The 21,681-nt window shown below is 43.8% G+C and overlaps 2 protein-coding genes and 1 pseudogene across 2 annotated transcripts; 1 reads left to right on the forward strand and 2 right to left on the reverse strand.

The window, feature by feature from the left end:
• The first annotated feature begins 550 nt into the window (after nt 1–550).
• On the forward strand, nt 551–1,483 carry LOC127340175 (uncharacterized). The gene has a single exon (XM_051365950.1). It carries the CDS (start codon nt 551–553, stop codon nt 1,481–1,483), a length of 933 nt encoding a protein of 310 aa, XP_051221910.1.
• Nucleotides 1,484–2,825: 1,342 nt separating this feature from the next.
• Nucleotides 2,826–5,578, reverse strand: LOC127345066 (probable LRR receptor-like serine/threonine-protein kinase At1g51880; annotated as a pseudogene).
• Nucleotides 5,579–6,657: 1,079 nt separating this feature from the next.
• On the reverse strand, nt 6,658–20,952 carry LOC139829927 (uncharacterized). The gene is made up of 8 exons (XM_071828569.1): nt 20,490–20,952; nt 20,305–20,406; nt 19,777–19,909; nt 15,432–15,538; nt 13,677–13,947; nt 11,832–11,959; nt 9,459–9,700; nt 6,658–7,298 (listed from the first exon to the last, which is right to left on the reverse strand). Exons 4-8 carry the CDS (start codon nt 15,449–15,451, stop codon nt 7,285–7,287), a joined length of 675 nt encoding a protein of 224 aa, XP_071684670.1. The 5' UTR covers nt 15,452–15,538; nt 19,777–19,909; nt 20,305–20,406; nt 20,490–20,952; the 3' UTR covers nt 6,658–7,284.
• Between the last annotated feature and the right edge of the window lie 729 nt (nt 20,953–21,681).

The following is a 21,681-nucleotide window of genomic DNA, read 5'->3' on the forward strand; positions in this document are numbered from 1 at the left end:
TGGATGGAGAAAGCAGGCGAGCTGACGGAAGGAATGCGAGCGAGCGAGCGAGCGAGCGATCATTAATTGCAGCGTAATTACCGACAAATGGCTGGCCAACTGCGGACATTAATTCCGTGGAAAGGAAGGGTCTGTCGGTGAGGCCGTACCCGTACGACGGGATCGACTCTCGTTGACGCGCGCGCTGTTGATCGACGGCACGTACCAGAGAAAAGGCGGGCGGGCAGACTAGCTAGCAACGGCGCTCTTTCCCCTTGTTTTTTTTCCCGTTCGACGGCAATTTGTGGAGCAGGCAATCGTTAACTGCGGCGTGAATGACCCAGGCGGTCATTAATTCCGTGGAAGGTGGAAACGAAAGGTCGGTGGGTCGGTACAGCTGGAAAAGGAGGAGACGCGCGCGCGTTGTTGATGCTGCCGTACAACTCGCGAACGGGCGTTGGAAAGGAGGAGGTGGCGACCACGGAGTCGGGTCGCCGGTCCGACCCATCTCAAGTCCCCGGACTTTTCCAAGTCGTGAAGGAGGCCATCGACTCTGGGAGCCCATCCTGCCATGAAACTTGACGATGGAGGCCCATTACGAAGTACTAGTATCTATGTTCCGCATACCCCAGCGGCCGGAAGTCTCACCGGAATCGGCCCCGGCGTGGAGACGACCCTGGCCCCTGTCGTCCTTGGCCTCGCCGGAATCGGCCTCCCAAATTCCAACATCGCGCGCCTCCTATCGCTCGTGCCATCCAGGTTCCGCCGTAGGTACGTCGTCTCCAACCTACAGTACTGCCTGCTGCTCTACGGCTCCTACGAGAACCTCCTCCGAGCGTTGAAACTCAACAATAGGCTCCTCACATACAGCCTCGAGAGGATCATAAAGCCCAACGTCGCCATCATGCGGGACTGCGGTATAGCTGACTGTGATGTTGCCAAGTTGATCACAGCTATGCCGACGATGCTCACCATCAACCCGGAGCGCGTCCGGGTGTTGGTGGCTTGCGCCCAAGGTCTAGGCGTGTCCCCTGGCTCTCCGATGTTCAGACACGCGCTGCACGCCGTCGCGTTCATCGGTGAGGAGAACATCTCCACGAAAGTGGACTACCTGAAGAAGACGTTCAGGTGGTCGGATGATGAGGTGCGTATGGCTGTTTGTAAGGCTCCGCTGCTGCTCACCAGGTCCAAGGACACGCTGCAGAGCAAATCAGAGTTTCTTATCTCTCAGGTGGGGTTGGAACCGGCGTACATCGCTCACCGGCCCGTAATGATCAGTCTTAGCCTGCAGGGCCGGCTCAGGCCCCGGTACTATGTCCTAAAGTTTCTAAAGGAAAAGGGATTGCTACATCACAATTTGTGCTACTATACAATTGTCAAGATGACCGAGAAGGTACTCATGGAGAAGCACATATCCCCTCGCAGTGAAGCCGCACCGCACCTCGCTCAAGACTATGCAGCCGCTTGCAGAGGAGAAGTGCCTGCTAGATTCGTATTTGCTTGAACCAAGAGCATGGTGTTGAATTCTGAAAATGCGTAATTCCACAACAAAGAATTCTTGTAAGCTGGTCATTCATGTATCACTATGCCTAACTGGATGTTTGTTCTCTGCTATTGCGTGCTGGTTCTGTCGTTTCTAGCTAGCTGAAAGTTGATATTTCATTTGTGAGTTGGGCTATGTCCACTACATCAATCAGTAGAGAAGGGAAAATGGTATGGTTGTGAACTTATCAATCCCCATGCTTTATGGACACATGTTGAAAGTATCAGTGACTAGTATGTCTGCACTATTGATATCTTTGTGGATAGTGATGCGGAAGCTGTGGAGTGTTCTCAAATGGTTCTTACAGTACTGTGTCAGGTTAACTCTTTAGGGTCTGCTAAATTACTATATACTTCTCCAATTTCCTTGTTCCTTCATAATCAGTTTTTTCATCGTCTACTAGAGAAACTGAGTATGTTTACTTCTCTCACCTCTTTTTTCATGGATTACAGATAGTGAATTGAATTGATCATTCCTCTTCTTCTTTTTCTATCTTCATCCAGGCTCACCCTCATCATCCAATCTTGACATACTACAGTCTGACAGCTCATTAATTGGAATTCGTAAACACCGTTTGTGCGCAAAGTTTCGTCTTGCTTGAATTGCATTGAGGCCGATCGAGCTTCAATGGCGTAACCTGTTGCAGCCTGGAGGACTATTGTACAGATCAATGACGATGAACACTGTGGGTGGTAAGTGCTAAGTTACTACTGTAATCCTATATACCTATTGCTGCCCATAATTTCTCTCCCTAGTGCATGAGCCTGGCCACCGGGGGGAGGGACCGCGAGGCCAGGCTCATGCCGCGTACGGTGTGGTGTGCAGGGAGAGGTGTGCCAAGAGGTTAGAGGTGAGAACATCGATCATTTGATGCTACATCGAAATGAGATGATAGCATTGCAGTTGTCTGGAGCTTAAACAATTGAGTGCATTTTTAGTTCTCCTATTGCAGCTTTTATCAAAACAATGGGAAAGTAGTATGGTGATGATCAACAGGTGGTAATAATCTGTTTTGCGCTTTCATGTTCGAGAGAATCGTAGGTGGTGTGTGTGGAGGAGAGACGACCGAACATATAAGGCATCTTGGAATCATCAAGGCTAAGGCAGCAGAGATTCTGAAATGTCAAATGGGAAATTTATATTGTAAGTGCTACCATCACCTATAAATCACGCTAGCCAGTGCCACACAAATGGTTCTGAATTTACTCATGGGCTCACCCATACACATATACATTCTGTACGAGAATAATATTTTAGGAATATCTAACTGCCTAGTCCTGAACCATCTCTAGAGTGGCTTTCATTCCCAAACTGCTGTAAGGTGAAAACCACTGGATAGTACAAATATTTAGGCAGCATTGTAGGAGTACATAAATATTGGGACACCAGTTGTCAAACTATAAGCACTTTGCACTTGACTTCATATTAAATAACGACATGATTAACAATCTCTCACAGAGAATTGAAGAAAACAACAATTATATAGCTGGTTCTAGATGAAGAGTCCTTCAACGTGCAGCTGGACCTGGACCTGTAACCACCGTAGGCATTCTGAGCTCTGTCTCAAATGTAGTATCGTTGCTCATATCAGCGGACTGCGCACTGGTGTAAGCATTATAATTCCAGCTAGAGTCCTCGCCGCTGTTACCACCGGTGTGCAAGCCATGAGCACGGCCTGCCTCGAGGTCGATGCACTCCTGCAGTTGTGCCACCACGTCAGCCATGGCGGGTCGTTGTGTCGACGCCTGCGCGGTGCATTTGAGGGCGATCTCCGTCACCTTCCACACACCGTTTACATCGTAATCTCCATGCATGCGCGCGTCCACCACAGTCTCGATGTTGCCTCGTGCCAGTCACTTCCGTGCCCAATAGATGATGCTTGTGGGCTCTGGATCCGAAAGGATGGCTTGCTTCCCCGTGACTAATTCTAGAAGCACCACGCCGAAGCTGTACACATCACTCTTAGTCGTTGGTTGCATAGTGGCCTGGTATTCCGGATCGACGTACCCTGGGGTACCAACAAGCGTATTTGTGGAAATGTAGGCGTCGTTATGCTGGTCAAAGGCCTTGGACAAGCCGAAATCGGCGATCTTGGCTTCCAATCTTGCGTTCAGTAGGATGTTGGTGGCCTTGACGTCTCTGTGGATGAGGGGTGGATTGCACCCCTTGTGTAGATACTCCAACCCTACACATCACATGACCAGACAACTATAACTTTCATGTGTGGCTTTGAAGATTGAAAAGTGGTGTCTTCTTTGTTTCAAAAATGAAGTTGATTCGTGTTTACCTTGTGCAGATTCATGTGCGATTCGAAGTCTCTCTCCCCATGGTAAACTTCTGTTGTGGTTGCTTCCTGCAAATACAAACAACACCATGATTTCTGAATCAATAACCAGTAGGTAGTTTAGATGAACCAGACTCACGTATTTGCATGGCTAGACTTTTCATATGCTCTAATCTTTTCTTGGAGTCCAAAACACCATTTTAATGACCAGGTTAAAGTGAAATAAACTTTGTATACATACCGGCAATGTGCTCTCGTAGGGTTCCTTGGGCCATGTACTCGTACACAAGTGCCATGTACTCCCCGTCCTTGCAGTAACCAATCATAGAGACAAGGTTCTTGTGATGAATCCGGGTCAAAATCTGAGCCTGCACAAGCACATAAATTTTCATATCGAAACTGCCGATTTCCGCTTCAAACTGAACACCTACATGTATACAGTAAGCACTCCATGCATTTCAAAGAGTTTGGTATCATGGTACCTCTGCGAGGAACTCCTTGTTTCCTTGATTGGAGGAGTGAGACCGTAGCTTCACTGCCACTTGAATGCCATCCTGTAAGAAGCCATCGTAGACATTGCCGAAGCCCCCCCGGCCGAGCACTCGCTGGAAGCCATTGGTTATCATATCAAGTTCCTCATACGTGAACCGGCGGTTCTCAACTAGCCGCAGCGATTCACTGTCATTGCCATAGCCCGTTGACATTTCTTCCTCGTTTTCTGGCTTTACGGTGGTCTTGTTCATCGATCCTTCATGTAGACATAGGCAATTTATAAATTGATACATACCACATCTGGATATTGATGTGTCATAGCTAAATCATGGAGAAAAGGGCCTCACTCTCACCTCGCTGCTGGTTCCGCCGTCTTAGCAGGCAAAAGACTACTAGTGCCACAGATACTATCACCACAATGACAAGTACTGGGACGATAATGTAGATGGCCACTTTGCTCTTTCTTTTAGCAGCAACTTTACATGAATTACCGCTGGTGCAAAGGTTTGGATTGTTGCCATGTCTAATAAATTAAGGACCAAGTTAATTAATGTAAATGCTTAATGGAGTTTATCAAGTACTCCCCCTGCCCTGGTTAACTAGACGTCCGCGTATTTCAGGTCCAACTTTAGCCATCAATCGGGCAAACGAAGTGTAGGCTATGTGTGGTCAAATTAAGTTAAATCTGAAAATACGTTGGACGCCTGAAAACTAGACCATATTATACATACCTTAGATCCAGGGAGCCATCTTGAATTCTTTTGAGAAGTCCAGGGGGAATTGATCCATTGAGCTGATTGCCAGACAAATCTCTAGAGGAAACAGATTAAAACACTATATATATTTGTACATGGATACATGATCAGTCAATTAGTAAATCGGTCAATGTTTCCTGAGAGTTGCCTATATATACCTTGCTGGAACTAATTGATCTCGTTATTACATACATGCAATGTGTTGTTGTTTCTTAGTGTGTAAATAAATGTATGTGTATACGAGGCAATGTGTAATTATCTAATTTGTGTTTATTGTTGCCCTACTTACATAAATGTCAATGATTGTAATTGCGAAAGGGCATCTGGAATTGAGCCTATCAAGTTATTGTTTGACAAATCCCTGCAAGGTAAAGAAATAATATATTTATTTTCATAAAGCGTATGTTGCTGAAAATTAGAGATAAATTAAGCCAAATAAATCAAGAAATCCAAACATACAAGTGTTGGAGAGCTTTGAGGTTCGCGAAAGAAGATGATATATCACCATTCAAGCCATTGAAGGACAAATTCCTAAAAAAACACGAAGATCGGTTTCATTTTCCAAAGATAAATAAAAAAGCCTTTTGGTCTCTAAATTGCTGTCCAGTTCAAGATTTGATCCTTAAAAGCCAAACAAAGAAATAGAGCGATGGTTTACCTGTATCACGGATGAGGCCGCCGATCGAATCGCCTCGCCAAGTACCTCTGCATATTCGGCCATGGCCCTTATTCTCATCTCATCTCCTCGCCGAGCAAGAGTCTAAGTCTAAGTCACACGCGACGCACGCGTTAGATGCACCTCATCTCATATTTATAGATGGGAAGGCTAAGACGTTGTTTGGAGGGAAAAGGCAGTTTTCGTTCTCCCTTTGCTGTGAGGTTGGATGGAACCAGCGATCTTGTGAGGTTGAACGGTCTAGATGACTACTGACACGGATTGATGACATGGATTTCATCTTAACTCTCTTCCACCCACGCTATTTAATTGCTACTAGTGATGGTCACCCGCTTCTTCCTCAAAAGGTGGGAGAAAATGTTTCGTATCTCAAGGGAAATGACACAAGTCGTCCTTTGCTTAACTCTCTTGCACCCACCACATACTCTTCGTATCAACTCACTATGTTTGTTCCCGATGCTTACTTAATGCAGAGCAGTCGTCCTTCCCGCTTTGTTTTCTGCAATAAATATGTTAAGTTTTCCTACTTCTGAATACGGTGAATTGAAATTTTCAATACACATTTCTACCTTTGCTTCAGCCGAAATTTTTGTTTCCATCATCTAGATGATTACTACCTTCGTTTCGTTGAATAATCCGCACACGCTTTGCAAAGACGAACTTTGACCCCAAAAAATTGAGCAACAAAATCTTGATTATATTATACACAATTAGTATCGTTGTATTCGTATTGAAAAACACTTTTTGTTGATTCTAATTTTATACCAACAATCTTTACATATATGGAGAAAATTTTAGTCGAAGAAAAACACGGCAAACAAGAACACCTTATTTATTTATCGGAATCGAGGGAGTAATGGTTTGGACCAACAAAATATAAAAGAATCGGTTTCATCAGGTACGTACGCTACAATCTAGCATAGATAGACCAGCAAACTGAAATTCTGGATTTATTTCTGTATATATATGAATACACAAGCCAACATACAGGTTAGCTACCACGTCCTGCTTGTTATTCTGGTGATTTGCATTCATGTGTGTTAATCTACCACACATACACTTCGTATCAACCCACCATGCATAAGCTAGCTAGCTTCCTACACTCGACCGATCAGATCCAAGTATTGACTCGAGGTTGCCACAAGAACACAACATGACACCAACCATTGCTAGCTATCTACCATGTCCATCTCAAAATACCATACATCAAAAATAGTCATGGAGAGCTGACGATGAACACACATCTAGCTTGACCAACATCACATAACATCCATCAAGTTAAAGAGCAAGTCTGGCCGGCTTGGCCAAACGAGCATCCCCTACATGAGCGCCATGGCAACCCGCAGACTGCTCCATCTAGCATCTCATCTGGCCGCCAATGCTCGAACGAGGCTCGGCGGCTAGGTGATCAGGAGTATAGCTCACTGCCAGCCTCTGGAAACATGTGTCGATATTATCAGGTTCCACCATGATCAACGTCTTCTCATCAGCAGCCTCTACCATGGTCAGAATTTTCTCAACAATATCTACCATGAAAATACATTAGAAAATCTTCTCATCGAGTTGGTCCTGCATTCCAATTGTATATATCAACATCAATCATGTACACAATAGCCCTCAACACAATAACAAATAGAGAAGCTCAACTTAAGGACTTGAGCAAGAGCAGGCAACTCAGACTCATCGTAAGGTTAAATTTGATGAAAACTAAAAACCTAGAAGCACAACTTGCAGAAAAGAAGAAGCACCCAGGTTCACGCATCCATGAAAAAGCACTAGCTACTAGCTAGTCAAACACAGAAGAAGCATGAGATGATCTGGGTTGCTCAAAAAAATAGGCACAAGCAGTAGCTATGAAGATGAAAGAAAACACTAGCTAGTCAAAGTGCCATGTGATCCTAACTAGCTGGCAATACTCCTGGCATAGTCGCTTCCTATTCTTGACATAGTACACCTCTATTCATCTGTGACTGAATATTTACAGAAAACTATGTACTTCTTTTGACTTTGGCTTTATGTTTTAACCTATGAGAGAGCACAATTTGTCTTCATAAAAAGATATTCCGCTGGTAAAATTTTGTCTAACTTAATGCTATTTGGCACAGACACTGACTACATGGTACCGCTGGTACATGCATTCAAAATTAAAAGTAATTCCACCTAGATGTTTCAACAAGCAGCACTTCTGCATGGACTATAATGATACCGACAGAATGCAACAAGAAACAACATTAAAGGACATGAAGGCATGTGTTGTTGTTGTGGCTTGTCCTTACAATGATCAAGATATGTGTAAGATGATAGCACTTTTGTACACAAAAAAAGGAACTGCCTACACGTATTTTTTCCTCACATATTGTTGATGTTATTTGTATAGTCAAACCTTCTTGCGGATAGTGCATCATATTTGTAGCTGAATCATCTCAAACACTTAAACTGGCCTTGACTGTTCAGCTTCTATCATGCAACCAACGTTTCTTCTACTCCCTTCGATTCATATTAATTGACTTAACTTTATCTAGATACAAATGTGTCTAGTTAACAAACACGTCTAGATTCATCCGTAACTACACAAAGTTGAGTCAATTAATTTGGATCGGAGGGAGTATATGAAACGTTAGACCAGTAATTATTCAGCTTCAAAACCTATTCTTTGGATTTAAGTCAGTCTGACTAGACAGTAAACCAAGATCCTAGAGACTACAGTTTTTTAAGTAATAATCCTGACGAAAAGCAAGTTCAAGAAAGACTAAACTTGTGATTTAAGAAGTACCAAAGCATGCAAAAAAAATCCTTAGATGAGCTAGCACCATTCGAATCTTGTATAAAACAACAAAACCAACGAAAATATAAAACCACAAATACATAGAGACCTATAGAGCTATACCATCTCCAAGAATATAGCACAGAAATCAGTACTTAAAAAACACCCAAACAATCGATGACTCGGGTTTCAACCTACAACGCAACCATAAAGGTGGTACTTGTTTGCCAAATATTGGATACAAACATTTTATGGAGAATGATATAAAAATTCATACACGCATCTCCATTTTTTTATTTAGTCTAATCACTAAATATGCAGTCACAGTTGTTTGTATCTTCCGAGGTACAAACAGATGGTTCTAATCTAATAGGTGGCAATGACTCCATAGTTGCTCCTAACATCGGAAGAGTAATACTTGGCAGAGCAAGAAACTAAGCTCATCTTGGATGCTTGACACCGTCAAGAATAACATGTTATTCTACCTGCCGGAAGAATTCATGGATTGTTTTGTCAAAATATATAAGACTAGAGAAAATTGATGAATCGTGACATGAGTAATCAGTCTACATTCTTTTTGAACTGACCCACATGAATATCTAAAGCTAGTTTTCAGGTGTTCTCTATTTCTCTAGAACACACAAATATGAACAAACCGAAAATAACTAAGGTTGGGTTTCATTGAAACTTGAACCGAATAGACCAGGGATAATATGGATAAAATGCTCATGCCCAGATCAGCACCTCAACCTTCAACCTGAAGCAACACAACACACACGGATATAAAGCACACTGGATCTTTCCAGAACGTAAACAGTAGGAAATCTACAATATGCACTAGTCGAAGAAGAAGCTCGCCTCGTCCATATGCAATGATTCAATTCTTAATGTCTACATATGCAATGATTCAATAGCAAGATTTCAAAACATTTTTCAATAACAGGTTCTATAAGTACCGGAATCACCTGCAAGGACTGGCCATTCGACACCGATGCGTGCCGAACCCTCTTCCTGGCCACCGCCTCCCGCACTGCCAGGAAGCACCGATCTGCCAATCCGGCGGCCATGGCGCCTTCTTCCGAGACACTCTAGGCGAGCACCCTCACCCAGCCCAGCATCCCGTCTATGTCCTCCCTCTTCACATGGATGGGATGCCAGCTGCACCTTCACATGCTCCAGCACCGTAGTTAAGATATCACGTTCTGCCCTGCCAAACCGAGACAAAATCAGTTTGTTATGTCTAATATAGAAACTAATAGATCTCACACACCATGCACATAGTTCATTCGTTCACTAGAAAAAAGGTGATCATAGAAAATGATTAACTTTGTGGAAAAGTAAATATATAATAGATGACCAGAATATACATCAAAACAGGTCCAAATTGACATCTTAGTGTGGCTGACATACTAGTTAAACATGGTGATTTTTAAACCAGAACCTAGTGCCTCCATTCTGCTCCAACAACTAGCTGCACTAGATAGACTTGAGTCGATAAACACGCACATCAATCTTTTAGAATCTTGCCATGGGTATGAACAAGACTAGCAAGAAAAACTAAAGTAATACAAGTCAGGTCCAGAATCTTATGCAACAGTAACTACAGCAATTACTGCCACCAGATAACAAGCTAGCCGTCTTGGAAAGAATTCCATATTGTGTAGAACCATTAAAGGTTTTGACAGTAGAGCACATGCGTTGTATTCCCCACTAAGGCCTTGTTCGGTTAAACCCAATCATGTATGAAACATGTATAAACGAATAGGAAATGTTTTTCTGATCAATTTGATATATAATTTTGTATTTTTCTGAAATTATATGAATTATTAAACAATTACTGAGAATAACAGAAAATAGAAAAGCTTTATTGCGCCATGCTGACGTCATGCTGACGTCAGCACGACCTTGAGCTCGCAGATGCCGCAGCAATCGGCCGATTGAGGCCGAATTAGGGCGAGGGCGCGGGGGCAAACGACGCAGGGCGTCGCGCTGGACCTTTTGGTGGCGCCGCCGCCCACCAATGGTCGCCGGAGCGATCACGACGGCGATGGCCGGCGGCCGAGCTCGCAGGTGCTCGTCGCGGGGGCGGACCAGAGCGGGAGGGAGAGGGATAGGGGGGTCCAGGAGGACCGCTAGCTCACCAGGAGCGCGGGGAAATCGACGGCGAGGCCAGAGGTGGCCGCATGGCGACACGGCGGTCGTCGGCGTTCTTCCCGGCCGCGGGGAAGACGAGGATGGCGGCGGCGACTGCGGGCTTCCGGGCTCAATTCCTTGGAGGGGGAGGACGAGAGGAGCAAGGCGGAGACGATGGTGGTCGCGGCTGGGCGCGGGGGTGGCCGGAGCGACGGCGCGAGGCGGCGACTGCCACGGCTAGGGTTTGGGCGCGCTCACAGAGAAGGAGAGGTCCAGGGAGAGGGAAGATAGGGATGAGGGGGAGGCGTCGAGGGAGGGAGGGCGCAGGACGTCTCCTGGCCGGGGCGGCGAGCGGGGAGGTGGCGGTGTCGGGCGCGCGAGGCAGGGCACACAGGTGCTGCTGGGCCAGGAAGAAGACAAGGGTGTTTTGCCCATAGCCCCCTGGCTTTTTTGGGAAAACTCTGGAAATTTTAAAACAGGGCAAAATCAAATATATTTTGGCATTTTGCAACCCTTTAGAGATACAAAATAACTTAAAAACTTTAGGGGAAATATTTAGTGCCCTTCCTCATGTATTTGAGGTTCCACATATTTTGGTTTTCAAGATTTGAAACAAATTGGGAGAATTTAAAATAGAGGAAGGTTTGCATACATGTTGGGTTTCCACTTTATTTATTTGCAAATTTCTTAGTGCATTTTAAATGATGCTCATGAATGCACATTCAAATCCTAATTAGAGTTTAGCAAAACAGGGATGTTACAATAATTAGATGCTACCTTCCTCTTTCGGAACCAAAAATTAACAAATGGACTTCATTTTGAGGACACCTAAAGGATCATCAACTTGATCTACAACTAAAGCATGCTAGTCACAATCAATGGATGTTAGAGTGCACAAGTTCCAGAACAGAAGAATGCATTCGTCAAAAGAGTGTATACGTTTGTACATTACACGAGCAGCGGCGGAATCGCAAGCAAACTATAACTATATATGTCGAGATCTAAATAACAACTCCATCGTCGCATGCACAAGTAACGCGCATGACTACAAAACATCAATTAATTATTCAGGCCTTGGACAGGAGACGCGTCACTAGATAAATAGATGGCTGCAAAATACAGGTTCGACTAGCCATCATCGAGCTACCAACCTACAGAGGTGATGAAGTGATTTTTTAACAGAGAAGAGAAGGGGCAGGAGTCACCTAGTGGTTTGCCGTAGGCGTTCTCCTACCCAGCATCGTCTGAGCTGAGTAAGAGCAAGTTGTTGGCAGTAATGAACCAACCGCTCACGCCCATCACTGCCACTACCTGTACCACCATTCCTCCAAAGCTGGTACAATGTAAGCAAGCACCACATCAGTCCTAAACTTCAGAAATCTGAACATGTACATTTAGTAAGTATAGTAGTAGTACTAGTAGTTTCATTAATTAACATCAATGCTTTTGGACAGGAAATATTAAGAAATATGCATTCATTCACTTGATGTGCTATCAATGTTTCTTAAAAAAAACAGATCGAAACAATAGAGAAATGTAGCTACACACAATAACTAAATAATCAGAGAACTTTCAGATCCTAAAGTGAACAACTTAAGCATGGAGAATTCTCAATGAAAGTTTTTTTAAAAAGAAAGCACTTCTCATGCATAAGATATCCAAGGTATTTTTAAAAAAAGAAAGCACTTCTCATCATCTGCATGGCACCATTTTCATCCAAAAAACTGAACCATCAAATTCTAGAAGAGGACAATAAAAACCAGTGAGTTTTTCCGTGCAAAATACAGAATCGAACTCAGTGGGGGATGTGATCAGATAGAGCTAATACATAATCATTGGACATCGGAATCAGTAGATCACTTGCATAAGGTACATAATCAAAAAATTCAAGCTTCATTCTGAGTAGATAGACAAATATAGCTCGCATAGCATACAATGTGTTATTTACAAGACTTACTAGATCAAACAGAACAGGGGAGGTTTGAACTCCAAGAATCAAGTAAAATGATACGGTCAGCTATCCAACATAAAATTTGTATTTCACCACATCAGTACCTAGCCAAGCTCGTAACTCTAGAATATGATGCAACACTACAGAAATATGGCTGATGTACTACTATTTATAAGCATGGATAATCAATAACACAACAACCAGGTTGGATCAGCTTTTAAATAGCCACTCCATACAAAGATAGATCCATCAGGTGCTTTGCAACAAAATAGATGCATTTCACCTACAGAAGTTAAGAATATCCATGCAAGAAGTAAGCAGTCAAGCAGAACGTCCAGTATGAACCACTAAGAACATTAAATGATATGCAATCATCAGCTATCATGACATTTGAAGTGTGCATAGCATGATAAGGTCTAGTTTACTGTAACACATACATTTGAAGTTCTCACATTAAAGGTGCAGCAGTAGATGCTTTTTCCTCCAGTACCCTAAAATATCAACTTTTGTTCATTCAGACACAATTGGTGAAAGACTAAAAATATCAACTTTTGTTCATTCAGACACAATTGGTGAAAGACGCATGAACTGCAGAAGTACTTCACCCATGCATAACTTAAGTGAGCATCAAGTAGTGGACAATGCAACTTGTATTCTGGTGAAAATGCAGATCAAACACAAAATTTTGTATGCATCAACATGTAAAGGAACACTCGAAGCCCACAACCCCACACCGTTATAATCTAACCATGAAGCACCAGTCCAAAAATAAATAATAAGGATGTAATCATGTAAATCCTAGGACAAAATGAAGTATAAGGACAACGTCAAGTATTGCGTGAGCAAAGCTAGTATAACGATCTAAAACCCTTGTATTGTGTACATGATATATTCTCTCTCTATCCAGCATAAAGTAAACTACAGCATGAAGAAAAATGGGAAATGCTTAGCACGGTAGAAAAGAGCAGGAACAGGTGGCTGTGCAAAACTAGAAAAAAATTATTAATCCTGTGAGCAAATGTAATTTTGGAATGTAGCAAGTAATATACTCTGAAACTTCTCTCACTATAATATGCAATATAGCATAAAGTGTGCACACCTTCTTGACGATGTCATGGTCATCCCCGTTCAAACAGCGATACGATGTGGCAGCGGTGGAAAAGACGGCCTTCTCCTCTCCAGTGACACAAGCAGCGTCGTTGCTGTCGGTGACCGGGGCATCGATGGTGACCCTTGGCAGCAAGGGTGCCACACCAGTACCACTTGCGATGCAGCACAAGAACCGGGTCGATTCATCTTTCCTCCTCAAGGTAGAGGTACGCCAACCACAGCTCCTCCTGTCGCCGGTTCTTGATTCTTGCATGCACAACCTGGAGATGTTGCACAACAGCGTCGATGGTGAGATGCATTTGGTCATTGATTCCTCATTGGACACAAGAGTTAAAGGCATCTAGTATCAAATAGTAATCAAGAGGAGATATTTTTCAGTAGAGTCAACATTATCCAGCAGCTAGAATCAACTACAAATCAAAATCCAGTAGTATCAACTACATGTGTGATTGCATGCCTAAACCTTAGGTGTGATGAAAAAGAAGAAATGAACGAGAACTGGTCATATCATTCTGTTAATGAATCGGATTGAGTTACATGTGCAACAACAAGACATGAGCAATATATTTTCTAACTGTGATATCAGAAGAGGGTGCCAGCTCAGCTCGTGGCCTCGGGTTGACTTAATCTGAGCATTGAAAGCACTACACATTCAGGCAAGGCAGATAAATCAAGAATAGGTCAAGACCAACAAGTAGCTAGATTTATGCTACGGTCAATGCTTAAAGAAATGAAGAGAACGGGTAAAAGAGTCCAGAGAGAGCCTTCAAAGATGCAAAGAGAACGAGAGGGTGGCTATGTTACTACTGCTAACAATTTGGTACCAGAAATATCATCTCAGTACGATCTAGTGTAGACACAGGACATGAGAAGATTGATCCTTTCATGGCACAGGGGAATTCATATGTTCATATGTATGATAATCAGAAATGATTCAAAAAATAGTAACATATTTACTAAGTACCAGGATATTAATAGTTTAAATAACTAGGAGCAGTGGATAAAAATCACAACTAAAAGTTTAACTTCCAGATGGTAATCTGCATATTATTTCCAAAAGCACAACTAAGAGTTTAACTCCAAAACAGATGTGAATGTTGGCTGCAGTAAATTGACCTTATTTTGTATATTGTAAAAATACAGTGCTAAACACTAGAATAATTCATAACAAAGAAGTAAAACAAGTGATAAACATTGGAATAATTCAGAACAAAGCAGCAAATACATGTTGGCTCAGTTTTATGTTTCAACCTCAACTGTGTGTGTAGTTGAAGTCAAATCATAAAACTAGATAAGCTAATCTCAAGCTATCATGCATCTTACCTGTGTAACACTAATGAACCTACAAATGTGCAGAACATACCTATTTTAGAGCAACAACTTCACTCATCGGCAGAAAACTTTGGCCACAAAACCAACAAAAATGCGACAGAAAAAGTACAGAAATGACTGCTATAGAGCTAACCATTTCCAAGAATATAACACAGAACTCAGCACTTGAAGAAAACCAAAACGGTAAGAGTTTAATCTAGTTTCAAACTACATCACAACCAAAAGGTGGTACCTATTTGCCAATCGCTCTCAAAACTAATAGTACCATATAGTACTCCCCCAATAAACCACAAACCAGTACATACCATGCCATCTGCAATCAATAAGTACTTCCAGCAACCTAGTGAGTAGGGCAACACCATGCACATAAAGCGAAAGCACTGTCAACGAAAGAAAAGGCAGCTGGAGGCACCTTCCAACCGCAGCCGTCATTGTCCTGACATCCTACATGCAGAGCAAGTCGCCGGCCCTTAACTCACTGCCGCCCATCATCGCCGCTGCCTCAAGGCTGACAGCAACCTGCAGAATATATTTAGGAAAAATAACATGTCAATTAGTATTGGCAAGATACTAGAAGTACATATAAATGGGTATATGTAGTGCTAGTGCTGCCTATTTATGCAATGTTGTAGTTGCCTATATATGTAGTGCTACTAGCGTTCGGTTATTCAAAAATCAAATTTTTCCAAAGGAAATATAATTATAACCAACTTAAGGATCTTGCATAAAGAAATGAAATTGTATTAGTTCTAGAAAATAAGGAAATCAAATGGAAATACATTCTACAAGCACCGGCCAGCATAATCACATGCAAACAACTATGTATGTTAAGATTTATTTCATAGCAACATAGTTATAACATACTGAACTGGCCCACAAAAATCAAATACTTCCACAAGCAGTGATGACTATGGAGTACTAAATAGCACCGTAACTTGACAGACAAACACCAGGTGCACCAGATCTTAGGGAAACAAAATTAGCCTAAGCTTATCTACTTTTTCTCACTTGTACCAATCATAAAGAGCACATCCTCCATCAGGACATACCCCAGAGTCACATTTAATTTTTCATTATGAAAGATAAAAAGGTTTATTTTGAAGCTTAAGAACGAAGTTGCTGCATCTGTTTATCATCAGCTGAAAGCTAACCTTTAGTTCAAGCCAGTACCATGGATGAGCACAAGTTACCATATCAGAACCATAGTGTTGAGTGACCAAAAAGGTCAAGACAGTACTATGAATGAGCAATTACAAAAAATGATCGGAAGCACAACCAAACAACTTTATATGTTGAAATCAAAATAACAACTCCATCAATAGACGAATATGAAGGACAAGTAATGCGCATGACACAATTTTGAGCAACCAGCCACATTATACCAGAGCAAGAGCACTGAAACCTAAACCAGCAGGTATCACGAATCACGTGGAAGAAAGAAGGGAGGAAGCAGAAGCTCGCCTAAAACATTAAGGGCATGTTTTGTATGTCAGGGGAGCTCAGATTTTCACACTACACCCAACCTTTGAGTCTTGGCCCATGCTAGTCCTCTGGGGACTGCCCACCTCACCCCGAAAACACCTCTCAGCCAGGTTGATTAGAAAATCTCAAATCGAGGTTTGCTACTCGCCCTGAAACCTTTCGCACGCGACCACGAGATGCCTCCTCTGCACCCCTCTCTCCCTCACGAGATCCAGGCCCCCAACGGCACACCTCGTCCGCTGCCTCACCAGTTCGAGCACCGTCCCGGCATGCTCACCCCTACTACATCGAGTTCCCTCCTTCTTCCCCGTACCCAGCCTGCACGGTAGCTCCGTCCCGAGATCCTCCGCCTGCATCTTCGTCCGACGAACTACCTACAACGCGCCGCCGGTGGCTCCCGTATGCCGCTCCGAGCGCTGGCCACGGAGCTCCAACGCCGTTGGATAGCCTGCAGATCCTCCCCAGTCTCACAGCCCAGCCCCAAAGCATGCGACTGAACAATGGCTGCAGGCGAGCGGAGACCATGGCTCAAGACTTGATTGCTTTTAACTCTTTTATTCAAGGTCCCGTGTGTAAGAAAGATGGACTTGTGTGCAATAACTCGTATCTTAACATACACATGCCACCAAAAAATATCTTGGATCAGCATGGGTAAAGTCACCTGAGCTACCAAACACATGATAAAATCTAAGCCCACCTTGTATAGGGTCAACATGTCTCAGCTGGGAAAGTCATTCTGTGGTGACACTGGGTAACACACCCTAACACCAAGAAGAGGCACAACCACGATTTGCTTGGATGAATCCACTAGGTCTAAGAAATAGGCAGCAGCAAACAAATAAACAATGAGAGACTTTGCTTGGATGCAATTTGGGACAACAAAAAGCAAGGATTTGTGGCTCATTTGCTATAGCTTATAAAGGATTTTGGCTTGTGATTTTCCTTAAATTTATGTTTCTTACTTTCAAAGTGTAAGTAATAATCGAGCTACTTGACTAATATGATTTGGAATATGCAGCCAAGTACAGAAAAGTATGAAGCACTCATTCAACTCCAACGAAAAGCACGGATGCGCTTGATGTAAAAAAATCGGTGCTTTGCATCGCACAAGACGATTACATCTCAAATAAAACATAAAGGGCGCAGGTGACAACACAAAGGCAATGCCAGCTCCAAACAAAATTGCTATATTCCTATTTGATTAACGATAAAATGGGACAAACACAGGCATGCATTTTTTTACTCTACTGGAAGACCAAAAAGGAGACCATCCACCCACCCAAATAGTGGCAGTAAAATATCAGCTTCAACTATTGGAGATCATCACAGAATAAGAAACAGAAGCAGAGCACGTGGAGGAGAAAGGGGAGAAGCAAAACAAAAGAAAACCTCACATAAACTAAGGAGACATAGAGGAAGGCCATCTCTACTGCCATTGCACAGCAGCGAGGGGAGGTGAAAGGTATTAGGAGGCAACACACTGTTCTTGGCCATGCGCGCAATCACCTCCCTCACCTCTCTTTGTCACTTTCTCTGCAGTGGAATACCATCAATAATGGGACTATAAATCAAATAAACGTATGCTGCAAAGTAGAGTACATTATGCCCGAGCCCTGAAAATTTCGACCATTCAGTGGCAATCTACAGTGGGAAAAGGAATGAAAAAAGGTCCGGCCATGTTGTGCAAACTATAGAATATTGTCCAGACTTGGAACAATGTAAGTAATGCAGCTACTTGACAAATACGATTCCAAAATTGCTACCAAAATCCAGAATAGTGTCCCATGCAGAAGCTCGCCAAAAACATTAAGGGCATGTTTTGTATGTCAGGGGAGCTCAGATTTTCAGACTACACCCAACATTTGAGTCTTAGCTCGTGTTAGTCCTCTGGGCACTGCCCACCTCACCCCGAAAACAGCTCTCAGCCAGGCTGAGTATAAAAGCTCAAATCGAGGTTTGCTACTAGCCCCGAAACCTTTCTCCCTCACCCTCCGGAAAATCCACCCCCCCCCCCCCCCCCCCCGAAGCAGCATGCCCGCACCCCTCTCTCTCACATGAGATCTGGGCACCCAACGCTGCTGGCCCCTACTCCGTCGAGTTCCCTCCTTCTCCTTCCCCGTAAACACCCTGCACGATAGGTCCATCCCAAGATCCTTCGTCCTGCGAACTACCTACAACGCGCCGCCGATGGCTCCCGTATGCTGCTCCGAGCTCTGGCCACAGAGCTCCAACGTCGTTGGATAGCCTGCAGCTCCTCCCCACGGTTTCACAGCCCAGACCCAAAGCATGCGAGTGAACCATGGCTGCAGGCGAGCGGAGACCATGGCTGCAGGCGAGCGGAGACCATGGCTCAAGACTTGATTGCTTTTTACTATTTTATTCAAGGTCCTGTCTGTAAGAAAGCTAGACTTGTGTGCAATAACTCATATCTTAACATACACATGCCACCAAAAAACATCTTGGATCAGCATGGGTGAAGTCACCTGAGCTACCAAACACATGATAAAATCTGAGCCCAGCTTGTATAGGGTCAACATGTCTCAGCTGGGAAGTAATTCTGTAGTGACACAGGCTAACACACCCTAAGACCAAGAAGAGGCCACCGCTGCCACCATCCACCATCGCACAACCACTAAGAGAACCTGCATCTCATACACATAGCGAACATGAACCCACTAGGTCTAAGAAATAGACAGCAGCAAAGAAATAAACAATGGGAGACATTGCTTGGATGCAATTTGGGACAACAAAAAGCAAGGATTTACGGCTCATTTGCAATAGCTTATGAAGGAATTTTGACTTGTGATTTTTCTTACAACTTATGGTTCTTACTTTCAAAGAGTGTAAGTAGTAATCTAGCTACTTGACTAATATGATTTGAAATATGCAGCCAAGTACAGAAAAGTATGAAGCTCTCATTTAACTCCCACCAAAACCACGTATGCGCGCTTGATGTCAAAAAACTCGGTGCTTTGCATCGCACAAGACGATTACATCTCAAATAGAAATATAAAGGGCACAGGTGACAACACAAAGGCAATGCCAGCTCCCAACGAAATTGCTATATTCCTATTTGAGTAACGAGAAATTGGGACAAACACAGGCTCATAGAAATGCATTTTTTTACTCTATTGGAAGACCAAAGCGGAGACCATCCACCCACCCAAATAGTGGCAGTAAAATATCAGCTTCAACTATTGGAGATCATCACACAATAAGAAACAGAAGCAGAGCAAGTGGAGGAGAAAGGGGAGAAGCAAAAAAAGAAAACTCACATAAACTAAGGAGACGTAGAGGAAGGCCATCTCTACTGCCATCGCACAGCAGCAAGGGCAGAGGTGAAAGGTATTAGGAGGCAACACCCCTGTTGTTGGCCATGCACGCAATCACCTCTCCTTGTCACTTTGTCTGCAGTGGAATACCATCCATGTCAGTGTTCCAATAATGAGACTATAAATCAAATAAATGTAGGCTGAAAAGTAGAGTACATTATGCCCGATCCCTGAAAATTTCGACCATTCAATGGCAATGTACAGGTGGTAAAAGGAATGAAAAAAAGGCCTGGCCATGTTGTGCAAACTATAGAATATGGTCCAGAATTGGAACAATGTAAGTAATGCAGCTACTTGACAAATACGATTCCAAAATTGCTAGTACCAAAATGCAGAAAAGTGTCCCATGAAAATCAAGGCCCTATATATGTCAAAACTCTGCGCTTTGCATTGCACAAGACGATTACATCACAGCATATAAATAAACATGAAGGGAGAGAATCACGACAGCACCATTGAGATGGAGCTCACCTGAGATGGGGATGGCAATCTCGGTGCGCGCCGACCAGCGGCGCATCCGACGCCTGGCACACACGGTGGGGGGCAATAGAAGCATGAGCTCCTTATCGTTATCTGCAAGAACGGTGCATGAACATGAGCAAGATGACAAGAATCCGAGGTATGGATGGGAAGATGAGATGGGATCAGGAGCTCACAAAAGGGAGACGGGTGAAGTCGACGTCCAGGGCGCAGCGGAGGAGGTCGTCCATCTCCCGCTGCTGCTGCTGCTGCTTGGGCCGTCGCCATGGCCTCCACGGCTGGTGGGTCGAGGCGGGAAGTGAGGCGGAGGAGGGACAGGCATGGAGAGCCCAGGTCGAAGGCGCCGGTGCGGGAGGCGGCGGGAGAGGGGCGCCAAGCTCCAGACGCTTCGTACGACGGCCCCTCCTTGGGCGGAGGTCCTTGACGCCAGCCGCCTCTATGGCTTGGCGCGGGCGCGGGGCCGGTGGCCGGCGTGGAGGAATTGCGGGTGGGGGGCGGGGAGCGGCGGCGGCGGCGGCGAAGTTGGGGTTCGATTGATGGAACGAAAGAATTTTTGGGTTTGGTTGAGTTGGTCTCGGGAACAATAGAATTTTTGATTTTGTTGAGTTGGTCTCGCCTCGGGAAGACGAGAGATTAATGAGGTATGCGTGCTGGGAATGGGATCGAGGAGACAATGTCGTGATGTTAGCTTTGGGCTTTGGCCCGTTGAGCATAGGGAGAGATGTAATTTGGGAGCTGATCCGTTTTTAGATGGATCAAATTAATTAACCAACCATGCCCAAACCAGATGACGTGAACCACACATCATTTCATTGTGTGCACAACACAAATACTGATACTTCTGCACATGTGGTGAAAAATGGAACCATATATATCATGGTGAACAAGGGAAGAAAAAGAAATCACCTTACAGGAATTTCGCCCAACACCTAAAGTAGGTGTACACACGGTCAGGCTAAAATCAATCACCCGTGGAAGAAGCAAGGTGCTTACGACGAGATCGCAGAAAGAAGACATGGTAATAGAGATCACATCAAGGATGATGGCGCCTTGGCGTCGGTTCAACACCGCCCTCATCTCCTAAGGACAAAGACCTCTTTGCGATTCGCGGAGCGGCAAGATCCTCGCTGACACCTTCCTTGATATAATGACTATATATTGCCTTTCTAAACTTTGGGCATCTTTTCCCTTAGCGAAGGATAACAAAGATGAAAATAACTAGTTGATGTTAGGTTATTTTCATTTTTGTCAATTTGCATGTTATCTAAAATTGGCGGCGATGACCCATGCATGGTTAATGAATTGATAAGTAAGTTGAGGGGCGTCGACTAGTTTTTTTTCTCTCTAGAGAAAACGCAAAGGTCATTG

The sequence above is a fragment of the Lolium perenne genome, chromosome 3 (genome assembly GCF_019359855.2).
Source record: "Lolium perenne isolate Kyuss_39 chromosome 3, Kyuss_2.0, whole genome shotgun sequence".
Taxonomy (NCBI): Eukaryota; Viridiplantae; Streptophyta; class Magnoliopsida; order Poales; family Poaceae; genus Lolium; species Lolium perenne.

What these genes read in the sequence shown, in the direction of transcription:
- LOC127340175 (XM_051365950.1), top strand. Translation starts at nt 551, where the DNA reads ATGAAACTTGACGATGGAGGCCCATTACGAAGTACTAGTATCTATGTT.
- LOC139829927 (XM_071828569.1), bottom strand. Translation starts at nt 15,451, where the DNA reads ATGACGGCTGCGGTTGGAAG. An exon ending in ATGACGGCTGCGGTTGGAAG is followed by an intron (nt 13,948 to 15,431) that starts GTGCCTCCAGCT and finishes CAACATCTCCAG; the next exon opens with GTTGTGCATGCAAGAATCAA. An exon ending in ACCATGACATCGTCAAGAAG is followed by an intron (nt 11,960 to 13,676) that starts GTGTGCACACTT and finishes ACATTGTACCAG; the next exon opens with CTTTGGAGGAATGGTGGTAC.